This window comes from Anopheles nili, chromosome 2, assembly GCF_943737925.1.
Source record: "Anopheles nili chromosome 2, idAnoNiliSN_F5_01, whole genome shotgun sequence".
Lineage (NCBI taxonomy): Eukaryota > Metazoa > Arthropoda > Insecta > Diptera > Culicidae > Anopheles > Anopheles nili.
In genome coordinates, this window is record NC_071291.1 from 75,900,851 (window position 1) to 75,919,728 (window position 18,878).

At 49.8% G+C, this 18,878-nt stretch overlaps 1 protein-coding gene across 1 annotated transcript in view; it reads right to left on the reverse strand.

Annotated features, from left to right (window-relative positions):
* Positions 1–65: 65 nt before the first annotated feature.
* The window catches only part of LOC128730273 (mucin-19-like), a 26,075-nt gene continuing 7,262 nt past the window's right edge, over positions 66–18,878 (reverse strand). Inside the window, exons 2-3 of the mRNA XM_053823310.1 lie at positions 16,862–18,878; positions 66–333 (exon numbers count right to left, since the gene is read on the reverse strand). The exon at positions 16,862–18,878 is cut by the window's right edge and continues 3,622 nt beyond it. Of these exons, the coding sequence (XP_053679285.1) occupies positions 66–333; positions 16,862–18,878 (2,285 nt within the window). The remainder of the gene's footprint in view (positions 334–16,861) is intronic.

The window sequence follows — 18,878 nt, forward strand, 5'->3', positions numbered from 1 at the left end:
TGATTCAGTGGAACCGTTTGGGATTGTGGTCCAGCAACAGCGGGCTCTTTACGAGCCCCATAATGTCATTCGCCCGATGCCGTGATCGTAGTCCATTGCCAGGGACTGTGATAGCTGCTCGCACCTCCTCCTCCTCCTCCTGATCCCGCTCCACCTCCACCACTTGCACCTCCACCGCTGCCCGATCCACCACCGCTGGCACTGGACGCACCAGAACCGCTTCCACCACCGGACGAACTGGCGCTTCCGAGCGATAGACCCGTGGCGTTTGCTCCCGTCGGGTTGACTCCAACGGCACCAACTGCTGCTGCGGCTGCAAGTCCTTTTTGGGCGCTGAAGAATAGAAAACCCCGATTAAGGATGATGTACGGAAGGTGAATCACCAAGTTTTGCATTAAGAATGGTTAAGGCATGGGAAAAACTGCACATAATGTTTAAAGCACACGGCTAATGACACAATCTTTCAACATCATTCATCCCTTAAAACCCCCTGCTGAAGTACTTTCGCCCACCTTTATTGGCGTATTTTTGCGCTTGTGATCCTTCCATCAGCTCGTGGGAATGGAAGCTCACAAAGTGAGCATCTTTGAAGGAGACTTGAAGGACACCCACCTCTTTGCGCACCTTCACCCGGTATGTCAATGCTCGCGCGTTCTTTCTCCTAGATGAAAGCAATTTCGCTCCTGCCAGGATCCCGAGTGTCAGCCGCAGCTTGAGCCAATCTCATGCACAACTGTCCGACACGAGACCGATAATGACAGCTTCGTGTGAAGGGCTCTGCGTGCCACACAAACACGCACACACACACACACACATACGCCAATTGCCTTGGTAATGCCATCAGACCGAACATGGAAAACTCATGTTAAAGTAATTAACGAATTCACTTTACAGCATCAACACCGGTGGTTGCGATGGAATCCCCCAGGGAGGTTCTTCCCCGGTCGTTCCCTTTTCGAGAGACACTCGGCGTGGCATTAACCGAATGGATAGGTTTCGGGACTCATTGCACATCGATGCAGTTGCCCATTAAGCGTGCTTCGGTTGTATAATGCACATCACAAGGCACCGGCGCTGCCATACGCAGCCCAAAATGTTTGCAAACCAATTTTCGGTACGGTGCTTTTTCGTTTAATTTTTAATTCCGCGGTGTGCGATTGAATCGAAAGGGCTTCGCCGAGGGCTCACACAAAGCGCTACTCAACAGATGCACATTCTCGACTGGGGAAACGGACCGAAAGCCACGAGCAGGCTCTTAGCAATTCCGCTAACTAGCAACCGGCGGCCGCACAAAAGCGACCCTGGGTGAGATGCATCGAACGCCGAGTATCATTCGCGGGCTCGAACCGGATGAAAAAGAATGCATTTCCCCGGGATGCACATCCCAACAACGGTTCCGATGCACTTGATGGGTTACCCATCCATCGCGAGCCCAACAGACGACGACGCGAGGCATCATCGCGAGCAGCCGGATGCTAATTGAATTAAAAAACCCCTCGAGCGGTAAAAAGAGCAACAAAAAAAAACTCTACGCACGTACACATGCACGTAGTGACGGATGCGCCGAAGCGATGCAATAAGATGCCTCCCGGGCTGGCCGCTCGTCGAGTGATGAATTGGATTGATTTCCTTCGACGAAAGCTAATGAAATTAAACCCATCAGAGCCGCGTCCAGCTCTCTCTCTCTCTCTCACTCGCTTTCGGGCGAGCCTACATCATGTGCTGTCGAGGGCCATCATAGGGTTTCGCCTCTCCAAACGCACAATACTGGGGGTGAAAGGATGGGTAGGGAAAAAACTGTGTCCTCCGTAGGAAAAGTGCATGAAAGTTTCCCGCGGAAAAAGCCACCCCCTGGATTGGCGGTCATAAAACGTATCGTGGAGTGGGTTCGTGATAAATTGCGGGTGAATTTCAGTAAACTTTTAAACGCATTTTTCAGATTTCCCTACCAAACCCCTGCTCATTTTGTTGCACATAGCAGGATCAGTCCAAAAGAGACGACGGATGGTTGCGGAGAGCCCTTTTTCAGACCCTTTTTCGGTCGCGAACGATAGCGAACGTAGCCATCTTCGGACGCAAGCGGTCCGTGTGGCATTGATTGAAATACATTACCACTCTTTATTTCAATTTAATAGAGATAGATGGCGACCAAGCATCGGTGTCTGATGAAGCAGGAGGGGGGACCAGTGTTCGCTCGGTAAAAGTTTCGCGGCCTCGCGAGCCGGAGAGTTTCCGCTGCAGCAGCAGCTTGCAAGAATAATATTGCGTCTTTCTGCGTTTTAGTGCCGTCGTCTTGCATTATGTGCGGCGCCGGAGCGAAACGCGCAGTTCAAGGGCGAAGCATTATGGCACAATTTTCAGCGTGCACAACATCCGGGCGCAGTTTTTGAGCTTTCTCGTCCACGAACACGGGAGAGAAAGAGCTCGGGCGAACATGCTCTGGTCTAGCTTGCATCCGCCCAAGCCCTTTGGGAACAAACGAAAAGGGTGGCGATGATGGAAAAACAATAAACCAGCATTAATGTACCATCGGTTTAGGACGGGCGGGGAGTGAGTTGGAGTCGAAATGGCCACTAGGGTGAGGATGTAAACAACCACAAGCACATGCAAACACACACACACACACACACGGGCGCGCGAGATCCCGCACATAAGCCCTAGAAACGGCGCAATCAAACGCCAAACACTTTGGTGCGGTGCGTCGTCTTCTGCATCCGTACGAACGATATAATATATAGAGACTCGTATACATGGCAGCGACGGCTCGAAGTCGAAGGAATTGAAAAGACCCGCCGGGAGAGCCAGGGCACCGGCCATGAAGGAGGAGGCGAAATTGGAAACACAAAGGAAAACTGTCAAAGAGATTGATCTCCAACCGCACCCAACTATATTATATCCGACGTCGTAGCCGTTGTCGTTACTACAACTATTGCGCGGTTCCTCCCGGACCGGGCTCGGTCGTGTTCACAGTGTGGTACAAGAAAGTGGCGGCGAGTTGATTGCCCATGGGCTACGGGTCCGGATGATTGTCACCGGAAGGGGAGCTAGTATTAAACGGAAACGTACAGTCTAATCTACGTCTCTTTAGTAATGCATATTTTCTTGGAAATGAACACTACGGTTTAAGTTATGAACGAGTTGAAAACGTTTTAATTAAAGCAATACAGCCATGCTATGAATAAGGTATCAAAACCCCAACAAAATCGGGTTTGACAATAGGAAATGAATGTGCCCGAACATGACAACATGAGCATAAAAACAAGTGATGCTGCTCATCAGGATTTTTTTGACGCCAGCATTATGCTAACGAAACTTTTCAACAACATTCTAGGAAACACTCAACGACATATTGTGCACGTTCACACCTAAACCGTCAGTCACATGCGGCACATGATCGCACAATAGGAGCACAAACAAACCCAACCAGCACAATTCGAAAGGCATCTGAAGCATCGCACGCACTCAGATAAGCTCACGGAATGCGAAGGACCATCATACGGGTGGCTTGAACGAACCAAAAAAAAGGTCCAAATATAGATAAGTTTCTGCTCTCGAGCTCGACAAAAACTTTCGGTGCAAAGTTCGCCCCGGCGATCGAGTCACAGGAGCCACAGGGGTTTGGTGTTTCGTTTCCGGCATTGGCGGCAGCTAGACATGGGGATTCTTTTTAGAGTCCCTGATGGAAATGATGCTGACGTTTTTTGCCCTGGCAGTTCTCCCGAGGGCCAGTTTGTGGGATGGCTGGTCCTGCACTTAATGCATATGTAAATGGATGTTTCTCGGTGCGGTTCTCGGCGCACATATCGCACCAAAATTGCACCCCTCATGGAGCACCGTTGCACCAGTAAAGCGCCATCATGCATTTATGATTCAGCCGCGTCTTATCGGAACTTTCCACCACCGGGTCGCGGCTGGGAACCCTCACTCTCCGTCATTCATCTGCCGAGTGTGGCAGGTCAATTCGATGCAGGCAAGATAGGAGGCCAAAAAAGTCACCCAAACCTTCTCTCTGACTCGCACGCAGGGAAGCGGAGAGTGACAAAAACCCGAGCATCGTCAGCAAACGAAAACAACAGCCAACATACGCCACTGGAATGTGGGTGGAAGCACATTCCAGGGCGACAACGCCAACAAGACAAGGAGGCAGGCACGCCAGCTAGCTACCTAATTTAAAACAACCCCCTCCACGAGAACAACAACAACAACACTACCACCAGCAGCGAATGGGGGTTGCACGCACACAACAACCGGAATCATCCCCCGCACACAACGCCGCAACATGACAAAGGAATTCGTTACGATGCATCGCCACCCTTCGTCGTGTCCGCGGAAACGCCCCGAGGCTGAAGCCCGCAGCGCCTGAAGGAATCGCGCGGTGCGCTGCTGGCCATGAATCGGTAATCAGCTTTGCGGAGGATTTTTTCTTCCCATGCCAGCTTCTTCTTTCTCTTCGCTCTGTGGCTCAACTTCCGGCCGGGAAGTGGTGTTGCTTCTTTGGGTTGTTTTTACAGCATGATATCAGTCAGGGATGGTTTTTTTTCACGTCCACACGGGTCGCTGGAGAAAAAAAACGACGAATGAACTCCGGGTCTATTTTTTTTTGTTCCCATCCATCCCTCGGGTTCGCGTGCCCTTCAACACCGCTTATTGCATCTTGACCCTTTCACGATTGTTTCGAGAAGTTTCGGTGCGCTTTGGGGAAGGTTCTAAGGCAAGAGAATTAATATTAATGCCTTTTTAAAGCGAAAGCTTTACCCGAGCCACTCGGTGGCATTAGGCACACATACACACCGCTGGTGTCAACAAACGCAAAGTTCAAAAGGCATCGAGCCAAAAAGCCACATTGTAGCCTCCTATCGCGGTGTAATATCTCTTCAGGCGGGGCGATCGTGGTTTGGCTACAAAGCTACAATGGACATGTTCGATAACCATGGTTGTGGCGCATTTTGAGACCAAACCTGGCCTGGTACAAAAGCCTTCGTGGAGAGGGAAATCACCAGGCTCAAGGAGACAGAGGAGTCCAACTTCTATTATCAATGGATATGGAAAAAATCCTTCTAGCTACAGCATAGCAGTATAATAAGTTGTACAACAATGTTCTGTAAATATATTAACCCAAAGAGATTCCCAGTGCTTGTCCTACTAAGAGGTCATAATAAACACCGGCTTCAAAAAGTGCTTCCTATACCAAATTCAACTTACCCCAATTCGTTCGCCATCCCTGGCAGGGGGTGAGAATGCTCGCCTTCCACCACCCCATTGGCCGCCATTTTGTTCAAAGCGCAAGTAAGGGGCCGCGAGAAGGTAACAAAACGCGCTAAAATTTGCGCGCACACATGACTATAGCGTCACACCCCTTCACGTTTCTCGCTGCAGGGTTTTAAACCCACGAAAAACCCAACCAAGCGCAAACGCCACGCAGAAAAAGGCGCGCGCGCGTTCGATCGCGCAAACACGCGGCTACTCCGGGAGCGGACGGTACGTCGCGCGGACCGGATTTAAATTGGCAAGTATGGCAAATAATTAGCTCGCTGCTCGCTGCTTATTATGGCCGCTGCTACGGCATGACGTAATCGTTGATCGTGCGCATGATTAATGTGCGGCGTATGTGCTACGAAATACGTCAACCGCGAGTTAGGGTCGTGAAATTAGGCCCACTCACTTCCTAAACGATCAATTCGGCAGCAGTTCGGATGACTTGAAGCCATGGTGAAATTGTTTACTCAAAAACCGAAGCTACTATCACTGGGAACGGGTTGCAATATTCAAAACAGATAGATCATTTCCAACTCAACCCCTTAGCGACCTTTATACGGGTTGGGAAGCAACCGATCGCGTTACTGACACACGCATAATTTACATACATTCACTATCTCGCCATAGCTCTCTTACTTTTTTTCTTCCTTTTTTTTGTTTGACTTCCTCCATCGGTTCTTTTGCGAACGCATTTATCATGTTTTCCCTCCAATTAGTCTTGCATTATTTCTTATTTTTAATTTAGCGATCGTTCGCTTTCGTTCGCGCGATCGCTCGCCATTCGCACCCGAGACTCTGAAACTAATACCTCATTAGCCGCTCGAAGTGGCGGGACTTGCAGCGGGCCAATGCAGCTCGGGGGGGTGGGAGGTTTTTCCCCGAACCCCTCCTATCACACCCTTTCACGTTCGGTACGCACCACCGTCTGTCTCTCCGCAAAGGAAAATGAGGTCGCGCACTCATTTGCTTCGACGGCGAGAAACTGTGCATCGAACTACCCTCGTCGCAGACTTGGACCCGATCAGCCCTCCTGCGCGACGGGCTGACCAGCGAGATCAGGGCAAGCTGAACTAACAACGGTAGAAGACGCAAAAGAAGAAGGAAAAGAAAATGGCGCGCTCCAGCGGCAATTGGCGGTGTGCGCAAGACGCCGTGTCGTTGTTCTCGGTGTGCTCTTGGGGTTGCTGATGCTGGCTTAAGCAAAAAATGGCGCAGACAGAGGGACAGAGAGAGCGAGATGAAGAGAAGAATGGGAGAGAGAGAACGGCAAGAACCGCCACCGAAGTGTCATTGACATTCTGCGGTTCTCTATTTTACCTATTACATTTCCCATCCGGAGCCCAAACCAGCGTCCGTTTCCTCACATCTGCTCTCCGTTTGTCACCTATCCACCCTTTTGCAATGACCCCTTTGACCCCTCGAGTGGGGTAAAACGGTGCGTGTGTGCGTACGTTCGTTCGCGTTCTTGTTTCGTTTAGTTTCGTGTAAATATATCTCGTTGATCGCGCTTTTTCGCGTATTGTAAAACCGTTCCATAGTGGCTGCCTGTCGCGTACACGCGTTCGTATTCACTTTAGGAAATTAACATTTCCGCTTTTGTCGACGAACATTTGTATTGCGCGGATCCGAAGGGCATCCCACCTTCCACCAGCCCGGAATGATTGTACGCGACTCAACCCCTAGCGTTCGCCTGCACGCCCTTAGACCGATCGTTTTACACCGCATTAAGATTCTCATTGCCACAACGTCGCTGCTACTCGCGATCGGTCGCTGTTAAAGTAACGATCGCAGAAGAACTTGCGCTAAATCGTTCTGTTCATGTTCGTATTGCTGCCATTTGCTTTGTTTGTTATTTCAACCGGACGCCTGATTGGGTCCAAAGGGGATGATGATTAAGTAATACTTGAAACCGTAGTATAAACAAAAGACGCTAAATGCTGCTCGCAAGTAAATTGAACAAAATGTATACTGAAGAATCGTACGTTGAGTCACATATTCGATTGAGAATTTACACATGTTACATTCATTATATGCAGCTTAAGACGGCCGGGATTTACAAGAATGTATCATCCGCTCATCCAACCATCACTCGAAACCCTTCTCAATCTCAATGCAATAAGCATAACTCACTCAACAACCAGCCCACGACTGCAATCTTTCAAACAGACCTCGAAAAGGGCACGTCCATAAAACGCTCAAACGCCTAACCAGCGACACTGCGCGAGTTCTATCTTGCTCTCTTTGCCACAATCTAGGCGACAGGACGTTTTTCTGCGTTTTTTTAAAGCTACAATAAATAACGCAGAAAAAAGATCAATTTCCCCTTTATTACGAACGCACTCCATCGTACACCGACACATACAGGCGTATACGCCTCGCCAAGGGTTGCGTATTTTCTCCATTTTATAATCAGACTTGATCTGATTCTGTCTTCTAATCTCCTCTCGTCAATCTGATTTTTCCTCCCAGTGCCAACTGGCTCCATCCGGAACGAAAAGCGAGCTCTCTCACGTACATCGAAGAAAGAAAGAAAGAAAAGAATCCTCAGGAACGGGTTTTCGGTTGCACAGCCACCGTCACCCTCCGTCGCTCCACCGAACTGTTGTCCTAGCCCTGTCCACTTCTTCCGTTTCCCTGCGAACGGTGATCATAATCTCCCTTAGACCTTGGTGCATACTTATACGCTCCTTTCGCTGGGGCTGGGCCTTTTTCCCATTGCTTTTCTTTCACCTCCACTTCCCGTTGGTCCAGACCGCGCAAATGGAGAGACCCCAGAGTCCAATTGCAACTAATGATCGTGCGTTTCGGCAGTGACGAGCCGCGGGCAGAAGGTAAGACCGAGCGGGCCGACAGAATAATTCCTCCTCACAAAATCCACCCCTTTTTCTGAGCCGACAAGTCACTACTCTAAAGGCTGGGAAAAGAGAGTGGTGTTGGGTGGAGAGATGCGGTGCCGGATGTACGATGGGAACAACACGCCGCTGCAGGGAGAACCAGCTCGTAAGCGAGATCGCGAGATGCTGGTCGGCGGATTAACGGAATACTCGCGATCGTCGTGTTTCGATTTATTACATTATTTCCGCTTAATTACGATCGGCTTTGTTCCATTCAACGCACCGCGCAGTTTCAGCCGGAGAAGTTCGAGCCTTTTTTTAAAAAAAGGGCCAGATTAGCTGGCTGCTCGGGATTTGAATCCAATTGCTACAGCAATAAAGTGAAGCGGCTAAAAAGTGAGAAAACTGTTTTTTTTTGTTCCTTATTTTAAAGCAAACGATTCAAACTGCACGATCACATCGGCAACTGCAATGCGCTTGATGGCGGGTGAAATGATTATCAACGCAGTTGGATCCGATGCTTTCGCACACTGAAACAACGTTGTGGTTAATGGCTCGTTAAATGAATTCTGCCCCTAGAGGCGGTCAGCCTCGAAACGCCCCAAAATCGCACCATTTGCATCCAAAGAGTGAACGGATTTTTTTATCATTTTCATAATTCGACAGGAGGTGGCATTTTTTTTATTCTTCACCCTACCACACTTACTCCTACACGTGCCGTTTTCGCAATGATTGCTTGCTTTCTCCACCGACCCGTAGCATCAACCCCCATCAGGAGGCAACGGGGTGGATATGGGATGGGTTCCGTAATTATTTTTAATTTCGTTACCTTAATTTACCGTCAGGCTCAAAGTGCAACCGGGTTTCATTTTTTCCAGCCCATCGACTGCAGTCGACCGGTGGGAAGTTGATGGTACCATTTGTTGCACGCCTTCATTTTGTTCCATCGTTTTACCACCCCCAACAATTCCTAGAAAACTAACGGGGGCTGCAGATGGACGATTTAAATCCGACGGCAGCGCACATGCACTCGAGAGAGCGTTAGCGATGCACTTTCACAAAAAGACCAAACCCGTGCGAGCGCCGTGGGTGCAGGCGCCATTGGTTGGTGTAAATGACCGATTTCTGGCGCACTGGACTGGTTCTGTTATCAAAGCGCGAGAAGCTCGTTTGTGTGCGGCCTCGGTGCACTAAATACATAGAAATAAATTATCGCCACCACTCAGGCGGCTTATGCACCCGGTGGTGCCTTTGATGAAGCTGTTTTGGCACCGATCGAGGGCAAACAAAAGATACTCCGGCTTGACAAACATCAAGAACGGAAAGCATTTCGGGCCGTAAAGTCATCTCGCGAGTACGGCTGCTATGAATTTCGCTGCTCGCAAATAAACCACAAACATCAAATAAAAAAAAATGGAAGCACGTGTGCAGCAGACCAGCTGGAATGAGGTGGATGCAATTACGGAGCTGCACTGAAAATAGTCATTTTCTTTCAACCTCTTCCCTTTTTTCCATCGTCCTAACTTTGCACCTGACGGCGATTGTGCGCCGTAAAGAATGGCCCGAAGAGGCGGGATTCGTTTTCGGGGCGTCAAGAAATATTGACACGACCAGCCGGGAAATCATAAAGTCGCCTGTCGCCGGCCGGCCTACGGAAAAGTTAGCTAAGGGCGTTTTGGGGACGGCTGATGATGACGTAAGCGTTGTTTGCGCTGGCTCATTTTATTACGATGAATTTAATGGAACCCATCCCCGTCCCCGTTTCTGGTCTGGTAAGTAAACACGAATAGTAAGACGTCTGGCGACGTTATTACAAGTACTAAGGGAACGTACTAGCACGGTTTCTCTCCAAAAGAGAACAGCTGGTGCAATGAGCAAAGGTTGGAAGGAAAATTTAGTACGGCTACGTTTGAGACATTTACGATTTTGCGCACCCTTCAGCTTTTTCGCACCCGTTCGTCGAAGGAAATTGTCGTCCGGGGGTTTCGGGAAAACAATTTTCCATGAACCTACTTTTAACTTTTTCTTGTGTTGTTGTTACAGATGATTGAATAACAATAATAACCTTATTGATTCGTCTGCTCCATTACGGAGGCGAGTTTATTTCACTGCTCATTTTGTGCACTTGCATTGGGCCCGTAGGCAAATGAAATGTTACTCCCTCTACTGTGACTCATAAAAAATGTTTCTAATGAGCATCTAGTTGCCGAAGAAGCTGTCACCTTCACCGGAGTGCATTTAGCATGCATTCTAGCATTCTAGTGGAATTGGTACCGAGCAGAGTCGGAAAAGAAAATTCACTAGGAATTAGGACAAAAAATCAATTAAAATTCGGAAAAACGATCCATATTCGCCATAATGATCAGAAAACCAAATCATTGCATACGAAATTGATTAAAGCCGATTGGGGCACCGAAAAGTTAATACTTCCAACAAAAATGGCAACCCCCTCGTGGAGTCCAACATATGAAATCAAAACACCACCACCACCACCACTAGCCAACTTTCACTGAACAAACAACAGTGGAAAAAAACGCACCCCGCTGGAGGCGAATGCAATCGGGCTACAAAAACCCACAATGCTGCATACATGCACCAATAATACACCCACCACACAGCACGAAAGGAGCAACGTGCGGCATATCCTGGACAGGCGGACAAAGTGTCAAAAGCCACAAGGAAACGCGGCGTTTCGTGGAGTATTTCCCCCCAAAAAAAAAACGATCCCCACCGAATGAAAAGGGAACTGGTCAAACCAGGGACGGTGGTGGTTGATTGATGGAAAATTGTTTCATTGTGTTGCGTTTAATTGCGCTGCATTTGTTTGCCGATGCCGCTAAAGGATCATCGTACACACAATCTCGGTACCAAATCGGGCCGGCTGGGGCTGATGACACACGGGGAGAAGTTTTTTGTGGGTCTTTTTTATTTATTACAGAACAAAATGGGAGCCTCTCTCTCGCTCGCTCTTTCGCTTATTCCTTCATACAACCCAATTTCGCAGTTTTGCTTCCTTTAGTGCTTCGTTCCACATTGCAGTTTCTCGCTGTTTGCTCCGAGCCACGCTGCACTGAAAGGGCCGAAATGGTCGAACGGACGGATTGGACATTTTTCGGCCAATTTCCACCAACCCGGGTGTCGCGCTCTCTTTCACTTTCTACGCCTCACTTGCTCACACCCACTCACGAGAACATGGATACGTACACGACGGGTGGTCGATGGGGAAGTGGTAATCGAACGTAGAGAAAAAAATGGATAAAAAAACCGCGAACAAGCTGACATTGTGTTCCGGGTGTCGGCGTTTCCCGCCGGTGTTACGGTGTGACGGTGTGGCGACCCTGGCGGTGATGTTTGAACGGATTTCGGCGTGCCCCTTCGGTTTGCCGGTGCAACAAAATAATGTGGTCAAAGTGCCATCACCGAGTGCAACGGAGACAACGGGGAATGGTGGTTCCGGGAGGTTGGGAGATAATTTTCCGGTGGGAAAACCAACGAACCGCAACGGGAGCTGCACGCCGGAAACAGCCGCATGGGGTGGCCGGCTTGGAACTACCAAATTGTTCCTGCTCAAACACACACAGCCACGTAGACAAAGGGATGGCAGATCGAGGGGAATGGCAAAAAAATTGGCCAAAAAGAAGCAAAAAAGGTAACCAAGTTCGGAGGTGCTTTTTCGCTACCCATCAGCGACGGATTTAATCGACGGTTCATGTTCGCACGACTCTTTCCGAACGGCCTCGCGATAGAGAAGACGAACTAGCACTGGGTTAGGTGGGTGGGTTGGCGCGAATTTTGGCAAATAGCTGTTATTTTCCGCATTGTTTCAACGGTCAGCTAGCGTGCCGAGAGACGGGTCACGAATTCAGATCTACTTCCTAGCAAAATTCACGATTTAAACCGGTCCCTTCTGGGAGCGGCAGAAATCGCGGAATTCGGATCCATTGCCATTCGTCGGGCTTGCCTAGTCAAAATTAGATTTTGACAGAATCCGGCTTGAATTACCTTTTCCTCCGGGCGTTGATCTGGCGCGTTCTGGAAGTCACAAAAGGCAAAACAATAAGTATCTTCCCTTGCAAAGAAGCTCGTCTTCCGAAGGCCATCTCACGACGGTGGTGCTACGAACATCGAACAGCCCACACAAGCGGAGAACGCTGGGCAATTTCGAACCGACTGGCCATAATCTAGGCTTTGCTTTGTGCTTCTGAATAATACGAAACGATCGGTATATTACCGCACGTTGAAACGAAGGCCAACCGAAGGCTGCTGGTTGGCTGGCTAAAAGCGATTTTAATCCTAAATGAGGATCAATAAAATACGGAGCTTCCTGGCCGTTGTCGAGACCACCACGAACACCTACACACACGGCGAGCAGCAGCAACGTCTTGCAGTTATACCAAAAGCGGCTAGGAGAATGGAAACGGCGCGCATATCGATCATTTTGATCGTCCTGGAGGAGATTTATTACGTAAAGCCCGACAACAAAGAGAAACGGCGGATTGCATCAGAACTTGGTATTTTTTCTTCATCCTGAAGCAAGTACAGACAAAACGTGTGACCTTTATATCACAACTCCTTGAAAAGAATAGGGGTGTTATTACTCCATATAAAATATATTTGAAGACATGTATTACCACTATATTATTCCAACTATATTTTGATATAAAGTTCAATAAACGAATCAAAATTTCAATCATTAATGAAACAGAGTCCTTCTCGAAACTTATTCTAAAAAGGTGTACAACACCAACCTTCCCAAGAAAACTATGTTGCATTTGTAACAACATGTTGGCAACATCACGTCACGGCTCATAAGCATAACTCGTTCGAGACAGAAACTCATCGGAGAACCATCGCAAAAACACCTCCGCCAGAACACCACCGGAATACAGGGTGGTACGGGTCAATCGAGACCGGCCATCTCCAGACGGCCCTGACACCGATTCAAGGGACCTTTTTCTTCCACTTTCCCAGTCGCTAACCTCGATGCGCTACACATTTCTGGGCAACAAGTCCCGCGGTCCACGTGAAGCTCAGAGAAAAGGCTGCTCGCCAGCGTTCGATAGCCCAAGCGTTGACTTTTTCATTTTTGTTTGGGCTTTGACTTGGCTCGAACGCTAGAAAACGCACGGTGACGCTGTAACCAAGGACCGGAACCGGGACGAGCTAGCCAGTTAGGGGAACTTTCTCCGGTGTCCTTGTTTCGGCAAACCACGCGGGCACACGAGAGGTCGAGGAGAAGCCACGCCACAGCACGCCAAGTTCGGAAGGCGCATATGCCGGCACGCAAAGGAGAAGTAGCTTTTTTTCCCTTCGATCAATGCTCCAATGCTTCGCTGGCGACTACCAACATCATCTCCTGAATGTGGGGAGTTTTTTTATCTCATTCTCCCACCCATCAACCCCTAGACGCCATCCGTCCTCGGCGTCCTTCTCGGGGCTCGGGACTCGAAGAACTTTACTTTCGCTCGATTCATCGTTTTGTGGCCCAATTTGTGTCTGTGCCCTTTTTTTCTCCCACACACTGTGTCTCGCTTCATGCCAAAGCAAAAGTGGCCCTCTATCTGCCTGGATGACCTGGCGACCCCAAACCCTCAGAAGCAGCCCGGGAAACACCATCGCCGACGTCGTCTAGCGGCGAGTCCAATGCCACTGTCACACTCAAGCAGCAACCATTGGACCTTGGCACGAGACGGTTTCGATGGGTTTAACCTTGGTGAAAGCGAGCGATGCCGAGCCGAGGGTGGCTGGACTTCCATTCATTTTTGCCGATATGCTGAGCCGTTTCTAGGGCACGGATTTTCGCCGCCACAGTCGTAGCCTTGCGGAGCGAATTGAGGAGCCGTTTTTGGCACGGAATTCGATGCGGCAGTGTTCCGTCGTTGACCCATGGTTTCTAGCGGCAACACGTATTGTTTCGCTCCAACGCGATCGTCCATAAAAATCCCCACTTTCATGTTGTATCCAACGATATCAGGCACCCTTCGGGTAGGTGTCTAACTCGCAACGAATGCTGTACCAGCGGAGCTTAGTGTTGGATGCATTCTTAAAGCTCCGACAACAACCGTACCGGCTTAGGCAGGCACTCACATGGAAGTTTTCCCTCCAAACGGGACCACCCGAGGGTCATAGTCGATCCGAAAGGTGGATGAGGAAGTAAAGGGCAAAGCAAAAACCAGAACGTGCCCCGGAGTAGACATGGCGCGGAAGGAATTAAGAGCAAACCCCAGGCCGAAGCACAACAAGTAGCTGCAACAAGTCTCTCCGAGGAAGTCCAAAACTAGTTGCACCGACCGATGGTCCGCAAAGTCTACGATTACTGTTCCCGTCACCAGCGGGCCTTCGCAGCCGTTGCGCCGCTCTGGGTTTTAGAGAGCGGCATTCCTTCGGCTAGCTTCAATTATGCATACGAACCGAACCTCTTGCTGCACTCCGGATGCACCAGGGCCTTCTCGTTTCCATCCCCTTTCTGGTTGACTCCAGAGAAGGTTGTTCGCAGTTCCGGCGCTGGCGCGAGCATTGCGAATTCACTCGCCACAGATATTCGTCCAGAGGGGCTGAATCGCGACGCTGGCTAGAGCTGACCTGCTCCAACAGAACCCTGAACAGCCGCTCTTGAACGCGAGGCGCTTGCCAACCAAAGCCAACCGGTTTCTAGTGGTATTTTCATCATTTTTTGCACCCTTTTTGTTCGTTCCCTTGATTCACGGCTTACTTTATCTGGCTTGGCGCGGAACTTGGCCGCAAGAACTTGTCGAGAGACATAATACGCTCGAGTGGAGTAGAAGCTAGGTGTTTCACACGAGAATCCTTGCGCATTTGTAGGGAATTCGGAAGGACGTTAAGCAAAAAACTTTGCCTAAGGGGGTTTCTATTATGCATCAATTAAAAACCACCAAACAAATCGTAATACAAATCTCGGCATACTCGAAGAATTGGGTGTCCCTTTTCCATCACAGACATTTCAATTAAAATATTAAGCAACTCGCGGAAGAGATATAAGAGGGAAAATCCCACGCACACACTCAACGAACCATCACCATGGAGCCAGTCGTCTGCAGTCCAAGGCACACAAAAAGTGCAGCATCATTTCCAGACCATTATTAATGCTTTCCGGGAATCGTGTTTTAATTCTTTTAATGAATATTTCACCCGAAGCAAACGAAGAATAAATGCGTTTGTCCTCTCGATGGTTTGGATGGGAAAAAAAGGGTGAACCGTGGTGTCTTTTTTTTCCCTCTTTTTCGTTGGATTTCCTCCATCACCATTATCAATCGGAGCAGCAGGCAAGCTCATCATTTGGCCCATCGAACGCAAATGTGCCATCGAGCAGGGTGTGGCATCGAGAGACGATAATCGCCCCCAGGGATATGGGGGTAGCATATTTTACCGGTACACATCCTGCGCGGGGTTTTAATTAATGAAACGTAAAACAAGACGAAAGTTTTCCTACATTTTTTTGCACTCTCGAGATCCCCCATCGGTCCACTGAATGGATGATGTTTCAAGGAATATGTTTCACGGGAAATTGCGTTCCCGCGCGAAATTGAATCCGCGGCTTAACGCAAACGGTGCACTTTTAGTTGCAGTTGGGCGTCGTTTTTTTGCTTCGCTAGCGTTCTCTTTCATTTCTGTTGTTCAGCTGTAGCTTCAACCACTTCACTATCTGCCTCTTCTTTGTGGCATTCAGCAGGCATAAACCATCACAACGGAGACCTGACGAATAAGACTGATGGCTTTACTGCATCCATTTGCCAACTCGGACAACGGGTTACGCTCGCCATTAGCGATGCATTAAAACTTTCCCCTCCAAATCCAGCTTATTCTCGTGGCTAAGAAACGCATATTTCCATCATCAAACCGAGCCGAGCGTCGCTAGATGTGTGTGGCATCTTCCGGTGGAAAATCCGGTCCACCTCGTGTGACAACGAGAACAGAACACCGCGAACACACGCTCAACGTTCTCACCGGTTTTCCCGAATTTTCCCACGGGAGCGCCACGGACGTGCGCCTTAGACGCTGTGAGAAGGCTTTGTGGGGCTTGTTTCCAACACAAGAAGCATAAATAAAGAACGAAGAACATTCTAAAGCAAACAGAATGAAAGCATCTGCTCGCTTGCCGAGGTTCCCATGCGACAGGAGATAGCGCTCTTAGGGTGTCTTTTGGTGGTCTTCGACTCGCTCCACTCTGACGTACAGCAAACGTCGATTTTCCCATTTTCTCGTTCCGTTTTCTTCTTGTTCGGATCTTTTCCTCCCTTCGCATTCGACCACGAAGCCCGTAATCGAGAGCCATCTCACGATCGATCGCACGTTATCGCCGCGCGTGAGATCTGCTTCCCAGATCCAACAGGTCAAGCAAATGCGAGATGACAACCGTGCGACAACGACCGCAGTTCTCGCCTCATATGCAGAAGAAGCCGGAACGGGTTTGACGATTATTTACGCTTAATCTAAACAGTATGCCTGCGTCACGTTTAGGACGACATGTGGTACTTTGAGCTGTACGCGTCAAGGTTACAGCGCCATGAAGGAACGTACATCATTCCCAGGCTATGATAGTTTTATGGTCCTCTTCTCGAACCTTAGCACGATCGTACCATATGTTAGCGTGGCGTTAGAGACAATTTTCATTTCAATCATCACCCTCAAACAACGCTTTGTGGAGCAATAGCGCAAATTCGAAACGCTTCTTCCGAGATAACCAGCATGACCAAAGCATTCTGTCTCGTATAGCTATTTTATAGTGATATGGTATAGTGACTAGGACTTACCTGCCGAACAGAGGATGCCACAGCGGAGACGACAGATCCGTCGTATCGTCCAGCCCGTTCGTTGTGCTGCCGACTTCTGCCAGCTCATCCGTGTTGAGTAGACGCCGCTGAACGGCTGCAGGATCCAGCAGATGTAGACCAGGTTTCACTTTTAGCTTGGCTTGCTGATGCATGCTGCTACTGGCGTTGCCGGCTTGTTGTAGTAAATGCTGCTGGTGTTGTTGCTGTTGCTGAAGGAAGTTGTGCTGCTGTTGATGCTGCTGATGATGGTGTTGCTGTTGTTGTTGCTGCTGCTGTTGCTGCTGTTGTTGTAGGAACATTTGTTGCTGCAACTGCTCGTGTTGTTGCGCCGTGTACAGGTCCATACCAGGGATGGCCATCAGGTTGGCTAGCTTGCTGGAGGCGCTGTTTCCTCCTGCACTGTTACCACCATTGCCAGACTGTTTGTGCAGCTGTTGTTGTTTCTCTGGCTGCAGCAAATTCATCAACGACTTACACGTCACCCTCGGTTTCGTTTCCTCCTGATGATGGTGTTGCATTTGTTGCTGTAAGAGTTGTTGCTGTTGCTGCTGCTGCTGCTGAAGATGCAACTGTTGTAGTTGGGAGTGCTGTTGCTGCTGTTGTTGCTGATGATGGTGATGATGCTGCTGTTGCTGCTGTTGATGCTGCTGGTGCAGCTGCTCCTTCTGAAGCTTTCGAGCCAGCTGTTGTTGCTGCTCGTGAAACTCCTGGAAGTTGGAGGGCAGGTTGAAGAACGAATTCCCAGCCGCTGAGCCGAACATTCCGGCAGCGTTGAGATTGGCTTGGTGTTGGAGTTGCTGCTGTTGTTGTTGCTGTTGCTGAAGCTTGGCTTTTTGCATTGCCGAGAGTTGCTGCCGATGAGAGCTTCCCGAGGATGAATGCTGGCGACCACCGGAAGCAGCCGCTGCCGCAGCTGCTTGGTTCATAAGGTTAGCCATGTTCTTAAACCCACTCGGACTGAACGACTGGTGTTGCTGTTGTTGCTGGAGCTGTTGTTGGTGTTGTTGTTGTTGCTGCAGCATGGACTGAGCGGTAGTTCGAGAGCTCCCGCCACCAGCACCAGCCCCACTGCTACCGTACCGATTCCCAGCACCGTGGGACATCGTTGGAGGATTCATGAACTGTGGTATCGAAAGCGGATTAAAAATCCCTGCGGCGGCTGCTGCAGCAGCCGCTTTCTTCTGGAACATATTCGCCGCAGCCGTAACTGCCGCCACGGAGCGCTGTTGCTCGAGCGTCTTTTGTCCGATGATGGGTTTCCGGTCCACGTGCGCCGTAGCCGCCGCGGCGGCTGCAGCCGCAGCAGCCGCCTTCTTTTGAGCGGCTTCTTGTTGTTTTCGCTGCTGCAGATTAGCCGTCGTCATTGCCTCTTGCAGCATAGCCAGCTCAAGCTGCCGTTTGTACTCCATCGGACTAGCGGTCGCCGTCGATGGTGGTAACCCACAGAAGTCCTGGAATCGAGGGCCCATAAATGGCAACATATCCGCGAGGCTGTTTGCGCCAGAACCCGCGGCGGCTCCTCCTACAGCAGCAGCCGCCGCAGCCACGGTAGCCGCTGACGCAGTTCCTGGTAGGTTCATCATGGCCTTAAGCAGATCCGGCGCGAACTGACCCATCTGGCCGAGGTAGGGCAGCCACAGCATCTGGTTAAAGGCGGCCGTCGTGGCGGCATCGATATCCCCAGCTAGTCCGGAAGCCAACAAGGACCCCATCATGGGATTCTGCTTCGCTGCCTGAGCTGTTAGTGTTTGTTTGAGCGTTTCCAGCGGGCTCGGTGGTGTAGCTGTGGCGGCTGATACGTGCGGCTTTTTGGTGATGGCCGCCGCCGACACTGGAGTTCCAGCCGCCGCACTCACGGAAGCAGCCGCCTCGAGCGTACTCTTAGACTTTAGCTTCACGAACTCTTCCTGCGTTTGCAGGATGGTTTCGAGCTGTTGCAGCGAGATCACCAGGATGTCCGGATCCTGCAGGATATTCGGGAATGCGAATGCTTCTG